The sequence below is a fragment of the Amia ocellicauda genome, chromosome 15, assembly GCF_036373705.1.
Source record: "Amia ocellicauda isolate fAmiCal2 chromosome 15, fAmiCal2.hap1, whole genome shotgun sequence".
Classification (NCBI taxonomy): Eukaryota; Metazoa; Chordata; class Actinopteri; order Amiiformes; family Amiidae; genus Amia; species Amia ocellicauda.
This window is the reverse complement of record NC_089864.1, coordinates 11,054,644-11,070,827: the sequence shown is the minus strand read 5'-3', so window position 1 is coordinate 11,070,827 and position 16,184 is coordinate 11,054,644. Positions and strand designations below refer to the sequence as shown.

The 16,184-nt window shown below is 39.8% G+C and overlaps 1 protein-coding gene across 1 annotated transcript in view; it reads left to right on the top strand.

The window, feature by feature from the left end:
• Nucleotides 1-2,417: 2,417 nt before the first annotated feature.
• The window catches only part of LOC136771680 (A disintegrin and metalloproteinase with thrombospondin motifs 20), a 97,161-nt gene continuing 83,394 nt past the window's right edge, over nucleotides 2,418-16,184 (top strand). Inside the window, exons 1-3 of the mRNA XM_066724142.1 lie at nucleotides 2,418-2,882; nucleotides 3,183-3,541; nucleotides 10,665-10,830. Of these exons, the coding sequence (XP_066580239.1) occupies nucleotides 2,792-2,882; nucleotides 3,183-3,541; nucleotides 10,665-10,830 (616 nt within the window). The 5' untranslated portion in view covers nucleotides 2,418-2,791. The remainder of the gene's footprint in view (nucleotides 2,883-3,182; nucleotides 3,542-10,664; nucleotides 10,831-16,184) is intronic.

Sequence of the window (16,184 nt, the reverse complement as noted above, 5' to 3'; positions counted from 1 at the left end):
GGTCTGATGAGTCTCGATTTCTGTTGAGACATTCAGATGGTAGAGTCAGAATTTGGCGTAAACAGAATGAGAACATGGATCCATCATGCCTTGTAACCACTGTGCAGGCTGGTGGTGGTGGTGTAATGGTGTGGAGGATGTTTTCTTGGCACACTTTAGGCCCCTTTAGGCTCCTCTGACCTCTAGCATCAACAAGGCATTTTTGCCCACAGGACTGCCGCATACTGGATGTTTTTCCCTTTTCACACCATTCTTTGTAAACCCTAGAAATGGTTGTGCGTGAAAATCCCAGTAACTGAGCAGATTGTGAAATACTCAGACCGGCCCGTCTGGCACCAACAACCATGCCACGCTCAAAATTGCTTAAATCACCTTTCTTTCCCATTCAGACATTCAGTTTGGAGTTCAGGAGATTGTGTTGACCAGGACCACACCCCTAAATGCATTGAAGCAACTGCCATGTGATTGGTTGGTTAGATAATTGCATTAATGAGAAATTGAACAGGTGTTCCTAATAATCCTCTAGGTGAGTGTGTATATGTGTATATATATATATCTCACCACTCCTAGTTACTAAATATCTGGACACCTTAAATATAAATTCAATATTAATAATATGCCTATTACTAATATTTTGTGTGAGTCTTAAGCACACTTGCATGTGACTATTGAAAATCATTGTTTGTTAGTGCTTGAATTATGTCCAACAAACTATTCTTTAAAAAATAATGAAATTATCAATTGCTCAAGTCCATAAAATCAAAGTTAGAGGAAATTATTATTGGCAATTTATGGTTCAGAAAACGTAATTTTAAGTTGTGTAAGTATGGACAACAAGAGCATCATACTAAATTTCTCCATTTAACATTTAGCAATTATTTTAGAATGAATTGCTTAATCAAGCAGAAATATAGTAAATGAGATTGAATATTTAAAGTCTTGAATGGGACATTATTATTGGTGTTGCTGCATTATCAAAATAAATATATAATTAATAACTGCAGAATTAAAAGGGAATCTTTAAGATGATGGTATGATCCGAAATGAATGCAGGGCACAGAAGATGGCATCACCAATTATTTGATTAACTATCTCTGAATAACACCATAGGGAAGCCCCACATAAGGGACCAGAATATAGAGAGATATTTAAGAATAAAAGAAAAAAAGAAACTGCACTGCTTCAGTCCACTTTGATGCATTTTGATCAGTCTAGAAAATAGATTTGTTACTGCTGGTTACTAAAAATATAACAGCCCATTTCATATTTTACATGCTGTAAAATTGAGAAACGCAGAGGTGATTAGGTCATTGTAATTTAATATGGAAGTGTTGATGTGTTTTTTTACATGAGACTTGACAATGGTTTATTTAGGCTCGGTTATTCTTTTGCATAAACCTGCGACCTCTGTTTATAGTGCAATATGTTAATTGTCCGACACAAAAAGCAAAACAAAAACAACAAGAATATTTCACGTCACGTTCATGCGTAAGTCATACAGTTGCATTTCTTGGATACATTTAACAACATATTTAAACGGTTAGGTACACAACATATTTTAATCCTTTCTATTAGTTTAAAATAGTATTGTATGGCCTTATTGTTGTTAAAGTTACCTACCCAGTCAAGAAGCAACAGGTGCACTACAGAAAGCGCACCAGATACAATAACTAGGTATGAATATCCATATGAAACAGATTCTCCTTACAAGAACTATAATCACCATCATCATCCCCAAGTACTAGAAGCAGCAGCTGCATTGAGTTGCATAATAACAGATATAGCTTTGGAAACCGACGGGGGGGGGGGGGACACATCTGAGCCTGGAAAAGAGGTTTTCCGGTGAGGTAATGCCGAATCTAATGAGTTTACTTCTGCACCAGATAGGGGGCACAATCATTTGACACTTGCATGCATTGCAATGGAAACAAAAGCCAGGGGGGGGGGGATCTGGGCACCCTTAAGTGATTTACACCGTGGCACAGTGTCGAGACGCACCAGCAGATTCAATACAAACGGGGGGTGGGGGGGGGGAGTGTGGATTGAAGAGGCTTCTTTTGCATCACGCCAGACGGGAAACGACGGGATCCCGGGAAAGACCAGCGCTGCAGCGTGTGCAGACGACCAGGACACCTTAGCTGCGGAATCGCACGCACACTTAAGCAGATGCCCGCGCAGTAAAGCGAGATATAGTAACGGATTGCAGTTGCATGCGTGAAAACACCAGACTCCCATCTCACAGCCCCACGGACACCACAGTGCTGGCGATATAGTAACACGCCAACTTCATGGCCACCTTGAGCCCCAGCAAGACTGCAACAGTAACAGTCGCGCTGCGCTGCCGGCGGCGGGGAAGACACCCGACCCGCCCGTGATTGGCCGCCCGGGCCGGGGGCGGCGCCAGCGTTTGATGTTGGCTCGGGGCTGCGGGGCTGCTGCATGGACGCTCAGGAGCAGCTCAGCTGGCACCGATCCCGTCCGCTACAAGTAGCTCCCACAGGCACCGACTCTTTGGGAATGTATAGCAAAGAGTAGTTTGTTGTTTTCTTTCCTTTTTCCCGTTTTTGTGGTCTTCCCCCCCCTTTCTCAAGATCTCGGGTGCCGCGATGAGGGGATTGCACTGCCCGAGACTAGTGCTGCAGAGAGCCGCCGCGGAGCCGACGACCTGCCGCCGCCGCCGCCGCTGCTGACAAGCCGGGAGAGGAGGAGGGGGAGAGAGAGGGAGAGAGGGTACTTCCCTGGAGACGGGAGAGGCAGGAAAGAAAAGCGGTGCTTCTTCGCAGAGGAAACCATGCAGCTTGCAGTCCGGCTGGTTGCTCTACTGTGTCACCTCTCCGCGCTCATTGGGACTTCACTGCAGTACCGGTTGCATCCCAAACAAGGTGAATGTCTTGGGGATTGGGGTGGGGGGGTGCACGGTTTGAGCAGAGTGTTGGATTTTGTTTGGGGGGTTGGTGGTGGTGGTGGTGGTGGTGGGGGGGCAATGGCGCTGAGTGGAAAGTTGAGAATTAAAATAATGTGCACATACCACCATTGCACATGGTTAAAGTCATGCATACACCCATTCCGCTCTGGTTCAAATGCATGCAGTCCTTGGTGTGTCACGCGTGGTGCAAACACAGGTCCGCACACACTCGAGTCCTGTCCCATTGATGTGGATTGTGCTCGTCACTCTTTCGCAGAGACCTTCATCAAGCAGCTGTCATCCTACGAGATCATCACGCCTGTCCGTGTGAATGGGTTTGGAGAGACCTTTCCCCACACGCTGCACTACAGGCGGAGGCGCAGGAGTGCGGGCGCAGAGCCCTGGGGCTCCCGGGCGCACTACAGGATTGATGCTTTTGGGCAGCGCTTCCACCTCAACCTCACCGCCGACTGCGGATTCATCTCGCCTTCCTACGTGGTGACACACTTAGGGGAGAGCCGCGGCAACTCGTCGGAGACATATGAGGACACTGCTGATGTCAGGCACTGCTTCTTCCGAGGGCACGTCAATGCTCAGGATGCACACACTGCCGTCTTTAGCCTATGCACTGGCCTTGTGAGTAACTTTTGATTATGTTTGACACAGGGCAGTGGCTGCATGACAGATGGTCAAAATGTTATACTAACCATGTTAACTGGAATGGACATCTAGGGTGTGCTGGCTTTGCATGCTTCAGGCACCTGGAAGCAGATGGTTAAGGCCATTTCATGTGTGCAATGGTGCCTTAATGGGAAGCCAACACCAATCCTACTCTTAGCACCCATATTAAACTAAACTCTACATATTTCAGTATCACCCATTCATTACTAAAGTTTTAAGCACGCTACACATGCATTCATTGGTAACTCAGAATCTTTCACTTGTTCTTAGTTTGTTTGGATACTGATAGCAGCATAGACTAGAAAAGAAATAGGGGATCTCATCTGGTTATTTTCCCTGTGAATATTATAAAGTATCAATGGCTCGTGTAAAACCCCACGTGGAAGTGCAGCACTGTATTGTGCAGGTCAGATAAGACTATTGAGACAAGGTCACACACAGCAAGTTGACCTCGACCACATTGTCTAATGTATGCCCTCCTACTGGCTCGGAAATGTTTAGAAAACACCTTAGCCTTGTTGAACAGAATATTCCAAATCAACACAACCCACTATGTAATACTTGTTCAGATATATGTGGTTTGCAGTAATGTGAAAGTTGTACAGAGCAAACAGTGTTTGACTACAGACGGTTTGGGTTTCCCTGTCTTGGTGAACATATGAATCCATAGTAATCTGCATTTGAGATGTGCTGTATAGTTTGTATTCAGTCTGGGCTGGGTGGCAGTGTCCATTTCCAACACACATTTGTATTTTTGTTAGATTTTGGTATATTGTATACCAAGGACTATCTTATTTTGATTTCTTATAACACCCTGATTATAAATTCATTTTATCATATATATTTCATGATTGGTTATTCTCTAACCTGATGACCTAGATTTTGTTGTTGCTCATCAGACTCAAGTTACTCCCATTTGACATTTCTCCACACCACAAAAACACAACACAGTTTGGTGGATTTGGGTGCTTTTTGATGGTATCCAAAAAAAAACCCTGCAGTGTTACAGTTTAGAGCATTACAAGAGTGCAGTAATATAACCAGGAGATTAGGCTGCTGTATTACAGGTACAGTCTGAACAGATGTGTCTTGAGTAATCACACCAAAAGTGGTCAGGGACTGTGTGGTCTTGACCTTAGTGGGAGGGTCGTTCCACCACTTAATGGCGTGGGTGGAAAAGGAGGAAGGGGAGCAGAGAGGGGGTACAGTGAGTCTTCTGGCACAGGAGGACTGTGGAGGTCTGGAGGGAGTGTAAGGAGAGATGAGGGTGTGTAGGTAGCTCAGTACAGTCTGGGCAAAAGACAACAGTAAGAGTTAGACAAGGAATCTTCTGCTGCTTTACATACTATATGTATTGATTGGAAGGAATAATTATCTAATACTACAACAGTACAACAGCTATACAAGATGCTGATTAAAATAAACAGGCAATGAATATCATAAAGCTTATTATGTCATCTAATTGGCAGCTCCAAACAATAATTGCCTTATGTTTATAGTAAATATTATTAAATAAACACCATCACAAAAAAGCACCTAATAAACTTTAAATTGACAGCCTTACTACAGATGAAATGTACAGTAGTTTATTTATTTTGTTATATATGTTAATGTAGTGAATACACTGCTAGACAAAAGTAGGGAATATCATATTTCAAAATTACACATAAATAGAGCTGGGGTGTAATTGTGGGATGAAATAGACATATCAGGTTGTCTTCACATCGAAGGGTTTGGGTTCAGTGGAAAATGACAGGATTTCTGCCTAAGCTGTCAGTGTACTACTTTCATCCAGCCAATACCTTTATTAGTGTTTAATTGTTGTTTTAAAAAATAAAAGACCAGGTATTGGAAATGCATTTAGTTCCTTTTGCTGTCGAGACAATGTAACATTTAGGGCAAATTAACAGGTACAGATCCATTGGAAAACTCCACTGTGCCAGGGCCTGATGGCAAACAGCCACACACTGCAGTGTGTTAAAGTTGGTGGTCAATGTCTTATGGCTTCAATGACAGTAGAGCTGAGATGCTTGAGAAGTTGAACCCAATGTCAGTGATGATTGCCAGTCACTAGGGCACTGTGTCAGAGGTAGAAAAATGCAACACAAACTGAGAAATCACTCACATGTTGGAGATCTCAGATCCCATTGGCCTCAAGTTGTGCTACACAAGCTTGAATAGATTGGTTTAAATGACTTGAAGTATTGTCCATAGTCCATTGCTCACAAGTTATCAGAAGAGCCTTGATGTCACTGTCAATCTTGTTGTTGTATTAGACAGACAGCATTATCCAGGGTGACTTAGAGTTGTTACTATATATCACATTATTTTTTATATACAATACTCCTTTATCCAGCTATGGTTTTACTGGGATTTAACTCTTTACCCTCCACTCAGGAATCCAGAGCCATACCCACTACTCCTCATTGCTGCTTTGCTGTGAAGCCATTACTGATGCCATTTGAAAAAAAATGACTTTCACCCTGCTAGTGCTACTGATGTCATTGGGCCCCAGAGGTCGTGTAAACGAATGCTGGCAATTTGAAAAGGTCGTGTTTTTACTTCCGAGGACACATGGAAATGTGGCGTTTCAGCACCCATAGCAGAACAGCAGCCGTAGACTTAAGAGTTTTATTTGTCATGTTCTACAGCGTCGGGAAGGACTTGACAAAAATATTAAAGATGATGAGTATAATTATTCAGTATTAATTCAATTTTCTATATCATTAAACAGATTAAACACATTTTCGTATTCAGCTGGGTTGAATTTCCCATATGAGCTCACTGCAGCTTAAACAACATTAAGTATTGTTTGTATTCATTTTGTAGTTTTTGTCATCATGTGTTTCGCCTTCCCCTGCTTATGCTGTTTAGAAGGGAGGGTCACATCGAGTGCACGGCGCTGCCATCTGCTCAGATGCACTCGAGGTGGTTTGTGTACATTGGCCTTCTTACCTTGAATCATCTCCTCTTGAGAAGAGAAGCTAGAAAGAGGTCAAGGAGCAAGTCACCCATTACAAGAAGCAGCCACATTAATTGAGTTACTGCATCAATTAATGTAAGGTTTTTATTAACATTTATCAGACCAGGGACAGGCATTGCTTGAAAAAAACAAACTTCTTCATATCATTGTAAAACTATGCATTGGTTTGTTACCATGAGAGATTTCTGAGGGGTCTGAACACACTTTTTAATTTATTGCTACATTTATTTTTATTGGCAAATAAAACCTCATGGTATAGAAACCTGTTTTCCTCCCTATTAATGCATGTTGTCTCTGAGCAGGACACTTGTACTAAATTGTGGCGAAGACTATGTTGATCCAACGTATTGCATTTTACTGTAAGGACGCATAAAGCACAGTAGGAGGAATTTTCTTAATAGAATGAGAACATTCTTCCCTTAAAAGAAAGTCTGACTCAAGTCAATTAGTTGTAGTTCATATAGTGGAATGAATGTTAATCCTGTTTGTGAGACAGTGAGTATCCTTTGACATTAATTTTAAATAAATATATATTCTCCACATGCTAGGAATCATACTATTTGTTAAGTAAGGGCTAGGCTTCATTGTGATTCCCGATAGTGAGAGGCCGTGATGGAAAAATGAAAAAAGTTTACAAGATTATACAGGTGGTGATGTTTTTCTTCCAGCAAGCAATAACTCTTTTTATTGTTTTCACTCAAAAAAGGAGCAAAGATACACACTACCTGAAATAGTTATGGAAACACCCAAACAAACAACATTCCTGCTTGCTATTTCCCATTCAAGCACTCATTTACCGTACATTCACTTTTTAGCATTTTTGTCTGGTGCTGAGTGAACCCATGCTGAACTAGGCAGCTTTATGATGGATTTGACTGACAGATCAATATTTGCATTTTCCCGACAGCAGTCAGCCCATTTCACAGTCTGAGTGTTCACTCTGGATGACTTCATACTTTTATGAATGCATGTTTCATGCTGGACATTACATGCTTCTTCCTCAAGTTCAACATAGTTAGGAAACTATGAGTAAATAAAACAAAGTTCAAGATTTTTAACAATACAAACACCATTATCTACTGTGTTATAATAATCCCTCAGCTGGATGGAAAGTACTACTGGCATGGCATGTCAGCCTGCACTTACATGGAACGGTCCAACACCAAATATTGAAAGAACTGCTTTGTTTGATACCTCCCTATGAGAAAGTCCTCACTGCTGTCAGAAAAGCTTAAGTCTATTTGTGTAAGTGGCTGCTGTTTGAAAGAGTCAAGTTGAGTGGTATCCTTGGGCTGAAGGACTTTTCTTGTGCAACTTCTTCTTATTTTTGTACAAATTTAAATATAAATATATACCCAGTTATTTTAATGTATTAACAAAACCGCACAGGTAGGTAATTCAGTGTTTTGTTAGATGTCACCTCACTCAACAGGGACAGGTTTAGATACGTCATTGTGTGCTGTCATTTAGGCAGGCAGTCAACAGTCAGTCAGCCCATCAAACAAATCAGCTCCTCATTTAACAGAAAATATTTGAGGAAAAAAGTAAAATAAATAAAACTACTGACACATATTGATACATTTATTTAAATCTATGTTTTGTTGTATAGTCTTGACTTTATATAATTATTTTCACTATTAATTCTGATTTAGGGTTTGTTATGACATTCAGTTTTAGGTAGGTCTTCTCAAGCCTGTCCTAAGTTAAAGACACTTTTTAGTTTTGTTTCGTTTGAATGGTGAAAACAAATATTTGCCAGTGAACTTACCATTACCTCTAATGGCTAATTCGTTCATGAATGGTTTTTACTTTGTAGTATGTGTTCACTGTATACAGGATCAAGTGTGTCTTATCATTATTTTACACATGTTCATTTGTATTTTGGCCCCAGCTTCTTCTTTTGTAAATGACAGTTCGTTGCCTAGTGGTTATGCTCACCTTCAAAGAGAAACATAACAACTTAACAATAGAGTATATTTACATTGGACAAATCTGCAGTGGGAAACACTCCAATTTGCGAAACCGGGCTTTTGCTAATTAGGGATTGGGATTTATATATAATTCTTCAGCAGGCGGATGTTTTTCCGATTCTTGAGCTCCCGTGTCTTGTTTGAATACGTTCTTCTGAGTCTTTTTTGTGTAGTTAAGATGCATAACCTGACAGGTTATTTATAAAGGGTGAGCTCTGAATGGGGCAGTAGAGCTTATGAAAGCCTTGTCAATGGGTGTGGAGATTTGGAATGGATGAAGACTTTACAGTTGATCAGCAGCCGTGGGGAACACAGCGCTGGGTATTGTACAGAGTTTGGCCGTCACAATTCAATTCACTCTACTCCAAAATGTCTGCCCTCGTGCTCTGTATTTTCAGTACAGGGGTGTGTGGCCTCCCATAGTTTGCCCTTTGACCCTTCACAGAAAAAAAAATAGAACAGGGTATGTGTCACATACATGATACGTGGTAACAAAGCAATAATGGAACAGAAAACCCAAAACACTAGTACACATATCTGTCATACAGGTTAAATTATAGCTATTGGTGAATAGTCAAATGAGACTAGTGAACAAATAAAGGCAAACGTATTGAACATTGTTTCCCTTCAATCATTTTATCTTAAAGCTGGAAGCAAATGATAAATGGATTGCTACTAGATTGTGCTTACTTTCAGACTTTCAAGAAAACATTATTATATATTATAGAGAAGTCTATTATTTTAATGTCAGAATTCCCACATACCTCCTCTTCATAAAGCTGGTTTGTCACGTGGGATATGGTGGAAATAGGCACTGTTCATTAATTTATAGCCATGTAAGAGTGGCAAGTTAAATTTGGTTATCTAATGCCAATGTCACCTGGCTGCAAGAGTCTCAGAGCACCTGGTTGCTAAATTAGGAGTCTTTCCAAGAAGTGTTTGAACTCCAGGAACAGAATATTATAAGTACAGTTTATAATTAATGGTCTGCATCTCATTCATGTCCAGAGAGTGTTCACCTCAGGTTAAATTTAGTTTCAGGTACTTTCTTTTGGTCCTCCTGACCCACATCTAACATAGTGTCCTGGTCTCAGAGAAACGTGAATCCTTAATATAGGTTTAATGGATACTTTTTAACTTGCCGCAAAACCACAGTCCAGTGGCTTGTAATCACAATTTTGTGGATGTCAACCTCCTTCTGTATGATTTAAATTGATTAATTAAAAAGCCAGAAATTACACACTCTCTCCTGAGTGTTTAGCAGAGGTGCAAAAATCACAAGAAAAGTCCAGTACAGTGTAAGTAAAATAAAAGAATGACGACACATTCAGATATATTTTTGTTTCCCTTTGAGAACATGAAATATTTTTTCTTGCTGTCCTCTTAATTCACATTTTTTCAAAGTACTAGCATCCAATATTAATCTGCTCGACAGTCAAGTAAAGCTAAAAAAAACAGATTATCTATTTTGATGAAGGAATGGAAACTTCATGCACATGTTCCGTCAATAGGTTAAATGAGGTAAAATGTATTGCTTTACATTTTGGATTCAGTAAAAACTGAAAGTGGCATTCCAAAACTGGTGTCACACCTTTCTGGTCTGGTGGGGCCCAGTGGCAACTTTACCCACACAAATATAAGGGTTTTATTCACGTCTTTGTAATGTTTACTTTTGTTGTATGCCTTCAGCCTCAATTGAATTAAATCTGAGGGAAAACAACTACGCACCAGCCTATCTATATATTTTTTTCTGTCATATCAGGTGTATGTTTACTCATGTTGCTTAAGCAGTTCATAGATATTTCGGCGACCTTGTAGTAGATCTGAGCCTCTTAAATCAATAGAAAATGACGCTACCTAGTATTTAACATACTTGCAGATAGTACTGTAATAAAACAAGTCATTACAAGAGATATATGGGTTTGTGTAACATATAACCTCTTTTTAATAAAGCTATTTTCCTTCATTAAGTACATTTTAATAAGCCACATAAAGTATTTTAAAACTCCAACACCTAAACTCGCTGTCTTATGAACACTGAATCGAGCGGTTCGTGTATTTTTTTCTTTTACAGAGATGTTGGTTTTGAAAGAAGGTTGACAGGTTCCTGTTTCTTCCCTCGCAGGTTGGGACATTTCGAACCCACGATGGGGAATATTTTTTGGAGCCTCTGATGAACTCGGGCGAAGAGGAGTATGAGGATGAGCACAAAAAGCCTCACCTAATGTACAGACATGAAGCCAAGAGGGAGAAACCAATCACAGGCAAGTCTAAACCATGTGCAGCGTCAGGTAAGACTGTTTGTCTTGGAAAATGTCTGAAAGTCACATTCCACTTGCTAGTTCTCTCAGTAAAACATTATTTTGGTTCCTTTTTTTTAATTAATAACATTTGCTATGAATGGAGAAGGTTCAGGCAATTTTGTTAATGGGAGTAGTTAGTACCATTTAATTCATGAACTGTTCAAATGAATTGAATGCCCCCTTTTAATCAACATCTACAACAACTTGACCTCTTAATGAGAGAAAATCAGTCCTGAGTTGTCTGTCAAGAAGAATTACAGTGAAATCAAACAGGATTAGGCTATAGATCCACTGTCATCTAGCTTGTTTTTTATTATATTTTATTTTTTACATTCTCTAAGTAGGTGCCTAGTCTTACCTGAATATGTATCTTTGAAAATGTATACTTTTGTATACCAGGAATTAATATGCTTGAAATATACAGCAGATTGCAGAGTCCTACTCTCCGCTTTTGCGAGTGATTTACTGCTCTCCATCAGTAGAAGTATTTCCAACAACACGCTATTATACCATCATGTCTTTCGTTATTAGCTGAACTGTTAATCATTCCTTTGCAGTTCCTTAGCAGTACAATGCAATGCAGCTGTTTTGAATTACATATAATGATATAATGCAAATGATACAATAAATACAATTTATTGCTGTTTTTTTCCTAATTGTCTGAGGTAATTGAAGGGGCATGGATATAATTTGAAAAGAGTGCTAGTAGACTGATTCTACTATGTACTGAATCTGTTCTGAATGATATACTGTAATTTTCTCTAGAACACATACAGGTCGCTTTTACAGTTGAAACAAGTTTCCCATAATTGGAACAAATGCATTTTAACCAGCTAGGATTATTTAAAATAACCAAGAAAAGTTGCAAGACCTTTTAGATCCGGACACAAAATCATGTATGTAACTTTTAATATATAAGAAACTATAATGCTAATGAATAACATAAATGCTTTTGGGAACCATCACATGAACATTTCCAAGCATTTGTAATCTGGTGGCGTCTCACTTGGAATATCCAGACAATGTGTAAATGAATGGCTTTTAAGGTTGTATAAACATATTTGGTTAAATGGGCTTTTGGAGTAATTTATTTGCATTTGGGATTGTTAGCATTCCCCTCCATGTATAGCAGTAGGCCACAAAGAGAATTCCCACCCTGCAAAGGTCACTGTGGCAAAAACGCCAAAGATCACCAGAAGTAATCTTAGTGGGCGGCCTTTGTGCAGATACCATAAATCTCTAATCAGTGGGGTGCTTGATGTATTAGTTTGTGTGAATTCGTCACCATGCATTGTTACCTGGCAATGGCAGAAGTCAGCAATAAGGGTTGGAGGGCTGAAGTGACCGTTTTAGTCCTGGCAGAGTTTCCAGAGACTATGCGAGTGAAAGAGTTTCCCAAAGGACATGGTCCTGCTTGTGGAGTAAGAGTTCAGTAAAATGTCATTGCCAAGTTCAACAGACTGAAATAGTTGTGTGAAGGCAGTTTAGTTTAGTAAAACTGAAATTGGAGATGGGCTACTACGCCTCAGCGGTTTCTTTTTTAATTCATTGAAGAGGTTATGATAATAATGAAAAAGAAGACACCTGCAGCCATCATCAAAGCACAAAACACAGACAATGAAGCAGGATTAAAAGGGATTGAGCCGGAGTAGTAGGTGTCCAAAACTATGGTTCCCAACTCCATCAGATACCATCTGTTTTCAGTAGTAATGATAAAGAGGCCCCTTTGAAGGGGAGGCCTGTGTAGCACTCCACTTAACCCTCAGCTATTATGACAGGGCCATGCAAGAAGTGTTTTTCTCCATCCAGCTTGACACAAGAGGACTAAAGCTCTCTCTACAACGTGTTGTGTTTCTAAAATACACGGCTGCTCCAGTAAAGAAAAGAAAAAGGAATGTTATTGTAAGTCTTGGTGTTTTTCTGTCGTGGTTAAACAACTGAAGCTGAAGTTTAGTGCACTCTAACAGTTTTTATTAAGCAGTTTGCCAGGGCGTGTCCATAAAAAAAATCACTTCTCTTGTAATATGTCTACTACTCAGTCAAGCATTTAAAACGAGCGATACACCAATTCTACCTAGAACAAATCCTCATAAAAGCATATGCCAGATAAATAGGTTTGTGTGCCATTGTCTTTGAGTTTAAGGTTACTGTCCATGGATGAAGTTGTTCCCTCAGGCAGAACTTAATTAGAAGCCAGCCTGCTCAGCCACTACTACAGAGGTGTGTTGCAGTTTTTCTGTAGGTTTAGTTCTGGTGTAAGCAGGTATATTGTGGTGCTTCTTGAAAAGTACATAATGACCTTACACCCAAAGTCATGCAATGCGTGGTTGCATACTGTACATAGGCAACGTTTCTCGTAATCTTTTGGAAATCGGCTCCATGCACGAGTCTTAACTTTTTTCCCTCTGAGGCTATTGGAGCAGGGTCTCTCTTTCCTGTGGTCACTCTCTTTTTAATTACTGCACCTGGTAGTCTGTCAGGCAGATTGCTCGCCTTAGATCTTTTTGATCATGACTCACAGCCCTTCCCCCCCTACCCAAACTTTTCAGACCATGACAAGCACCACTGTGATGCCGTGTTATCTGACCATGGAGCTGCTTGGAAATGCAATCCATACACAGCACGCTTGGCCTGCTTGGGTTTGCCGAAATATGGAACTGTTTTGTAGCACTTTAATTGCTGCAAATCAAAACGGTTTATACAGTATTTGGCCACCATCAGGGCAACACAGCAGGTTTGATAGTTCAGAGCTGCAGGAAGCTCTCTGTGTTTTCATAAAGGATTTTATACTTGTTAAAGATAAAAGCCAGGCTTCGGTCTAGACCTGAGTTTCCTCTGCCACCCTTCGGGCCAGGTAGATGGGGTAAGAGGTCCTGCCCAAAAACTAGGGTTTCCCTGGAGCGCCCTGCCAGTGTGCATTACTCCCCACCGGAGGGACCACCCTGGGAGATGAGAGGGTAATTTAGCCCCTTGCGTATTCAGTCCAGGGAGAGTTTAAGCAAACACTGCCAGTTGCAGGGAATCCCGCCAAACTGTGTGAACATTTTTATAATGTGAACCTAAGTCCACGAAGGACCACCAAGATGACTTTGCTTGTAACCTTAGCAGGGTAAAGAAAAGTGAATAATTATGTAGTGTAAATTTCATTAACAAAATCCCATAAAGCCTTAATAACGTACTATCAATGAATACAGAACCTGAAACGGAGGCAGATAGGAGCTTTCCCCTGTATTCAGCCGGTTTCCTTCCTGACGAGGTATAAAGTGTTCTTTGTGGAGGTCAATGATCTCATAGCACTTGCTCTCCACTCTTTATGTGAGACTGAAAGAGAAGTCTTGTCTCATATTGAAGTTGGTAGGTTCAGTTCGATTGCAAAGGATGTTGCAGGCAGTTCCATCCGGCCAACAGTCCCAATTTGTCAGATACATGAGAATGCCTTCAACTAACAAGCCCCGAGACTATAAACACGGCAGATTTAAATGCTGTTTGTTTTGAGACTTTATTCAGTCAGACTGTTTTCTGTGCCATGTACTTGAGGGAAACATGATTGAAACAAGTGAAGAAAGCAATCTGTATTCTCAAATGGTCCTGCAAAAGACAGTCAGCATGTGTTATCATCAAGAAAAATCTCCAGCATGAGATAAAGCTTAGGTCAAAATGCATTGGGTCATGTTACAAAGGATTACGCTTATGTGTATCTGACTTAAATTAAACACATATTTTTTTTTGCAGCTTAAATTCCTTGAGGATTGACTCTTTGTAAAACAATGTATTAACTATATCTTCTTGTCTGTGCTTCTAGGCATTTAAACAATATACACATTCGACTGAAGCTCAATAACAACACCAATACAGAGTATAATTATATAGCTATTTAATATTTTATGTGCTGATTACTACTAAATTAACACTTCTATTAAAATTAGTTATTAGATTAGAAATTAGAAAATTGTAATGAGACACAACATTAGAGAAACAATGTAGTTAGTTGTGGATACATTGTAATGTCCAATAGATCCTTGAACATTGCTAGTTTAACTACAGTTGACTGTCATGTTATTTAGTTCAAATATGTTTCTGTGTTTTTGTTTTTGGGGGCGGTGTGGCTAATATACATATCAGTTTAAGATGGTATGCCTACATAACTAGAATCCCGCCTACATTTACTCAAATGAGGCTCAGCTGATATTAGATCCTCCAGCAACTAGGGTTCATGAACACTCAAACAGAGGTCTTGATTGTTTCTTGCTGTCTTTATATTCTGTCCCTATTTTAAAGATGGAAAATAAATATTATTCAGCATCTTGGGAAAAAAATGAATCAATAAGGACATTTAGGACTATTCCCTCTGAAGATCTCACACTCGCACATGCTACTATGAGTGTCAGTATGTTTCAAATTGGCTAATGAACATTTAGTTCAGTTGTACCTTCAACTGCATGGAAAGGTTAACAGTAAATGTTTGTCCCCTTATGGAGACATTACTGAATGTTTGTAATTATTATTATTACTATTATTAATACTACCATTAGGTAGTTTTCCATAAAGGTCAAAAAGAGGTCATTCCCTGTCACAGATACAGGTATTTTTGAAAGGAATCCAGAATATTTTGAGGAAGCATAAGACAGACAAAATGCTTTAAAGAGAATTTGAAAGAGATGAAACATACCTTCCTGCTGTTAACACAAAATCTGCCTGCATATACCATTAATCTCGTAGTACAGGGGAGGGTATGTGGTTGTTCAGGCATGAGAGATTTGAATACAGTGGAATTTCTCTGTTCTTATTATTAGTCTGTTTGCTATTTTGGCTTTCTTACATACAGATGCTTTAGACTGACTGAGTTTGTCACTCAGAATTTCAACAGCCAGACAGACGAAGGCTAAATGTGTATTTACTTGATTGTGTTAACATAAGGACATTAAGTATTGCGTTTGAAAAGTCAAACATGTTTAGTCTAGCGGTGCAGTTCTGACGTTCTGTGTTCAACCTGTTGTTGTTTTACTTTTATATTATATCCCTGAGGATAGTTATAATGGTGTACATGGGGAGTCAGGAAGTTGTGAACCTGAGACGGCAGGAAACATCAGAGGCCATTGCTGCCGCAGACACTTATAGTCAAGTCACAATATTGCAGATTGCTTTGTTCCTTATTTATGCCTCCTCTTTATATGGTAGACCTTAACTGATACTGAAAGATTGTGCTATCATCCTGTGTTTAAAAGTACAGAACACTTTCAACTCTCACTCCAAAATGTATTTTGCCTTGCTGTTCTCCATCGGCAAAAATAATAATTAATGGCAGCATGAAATGTCTAATCATGAATACAACATGCAACTGT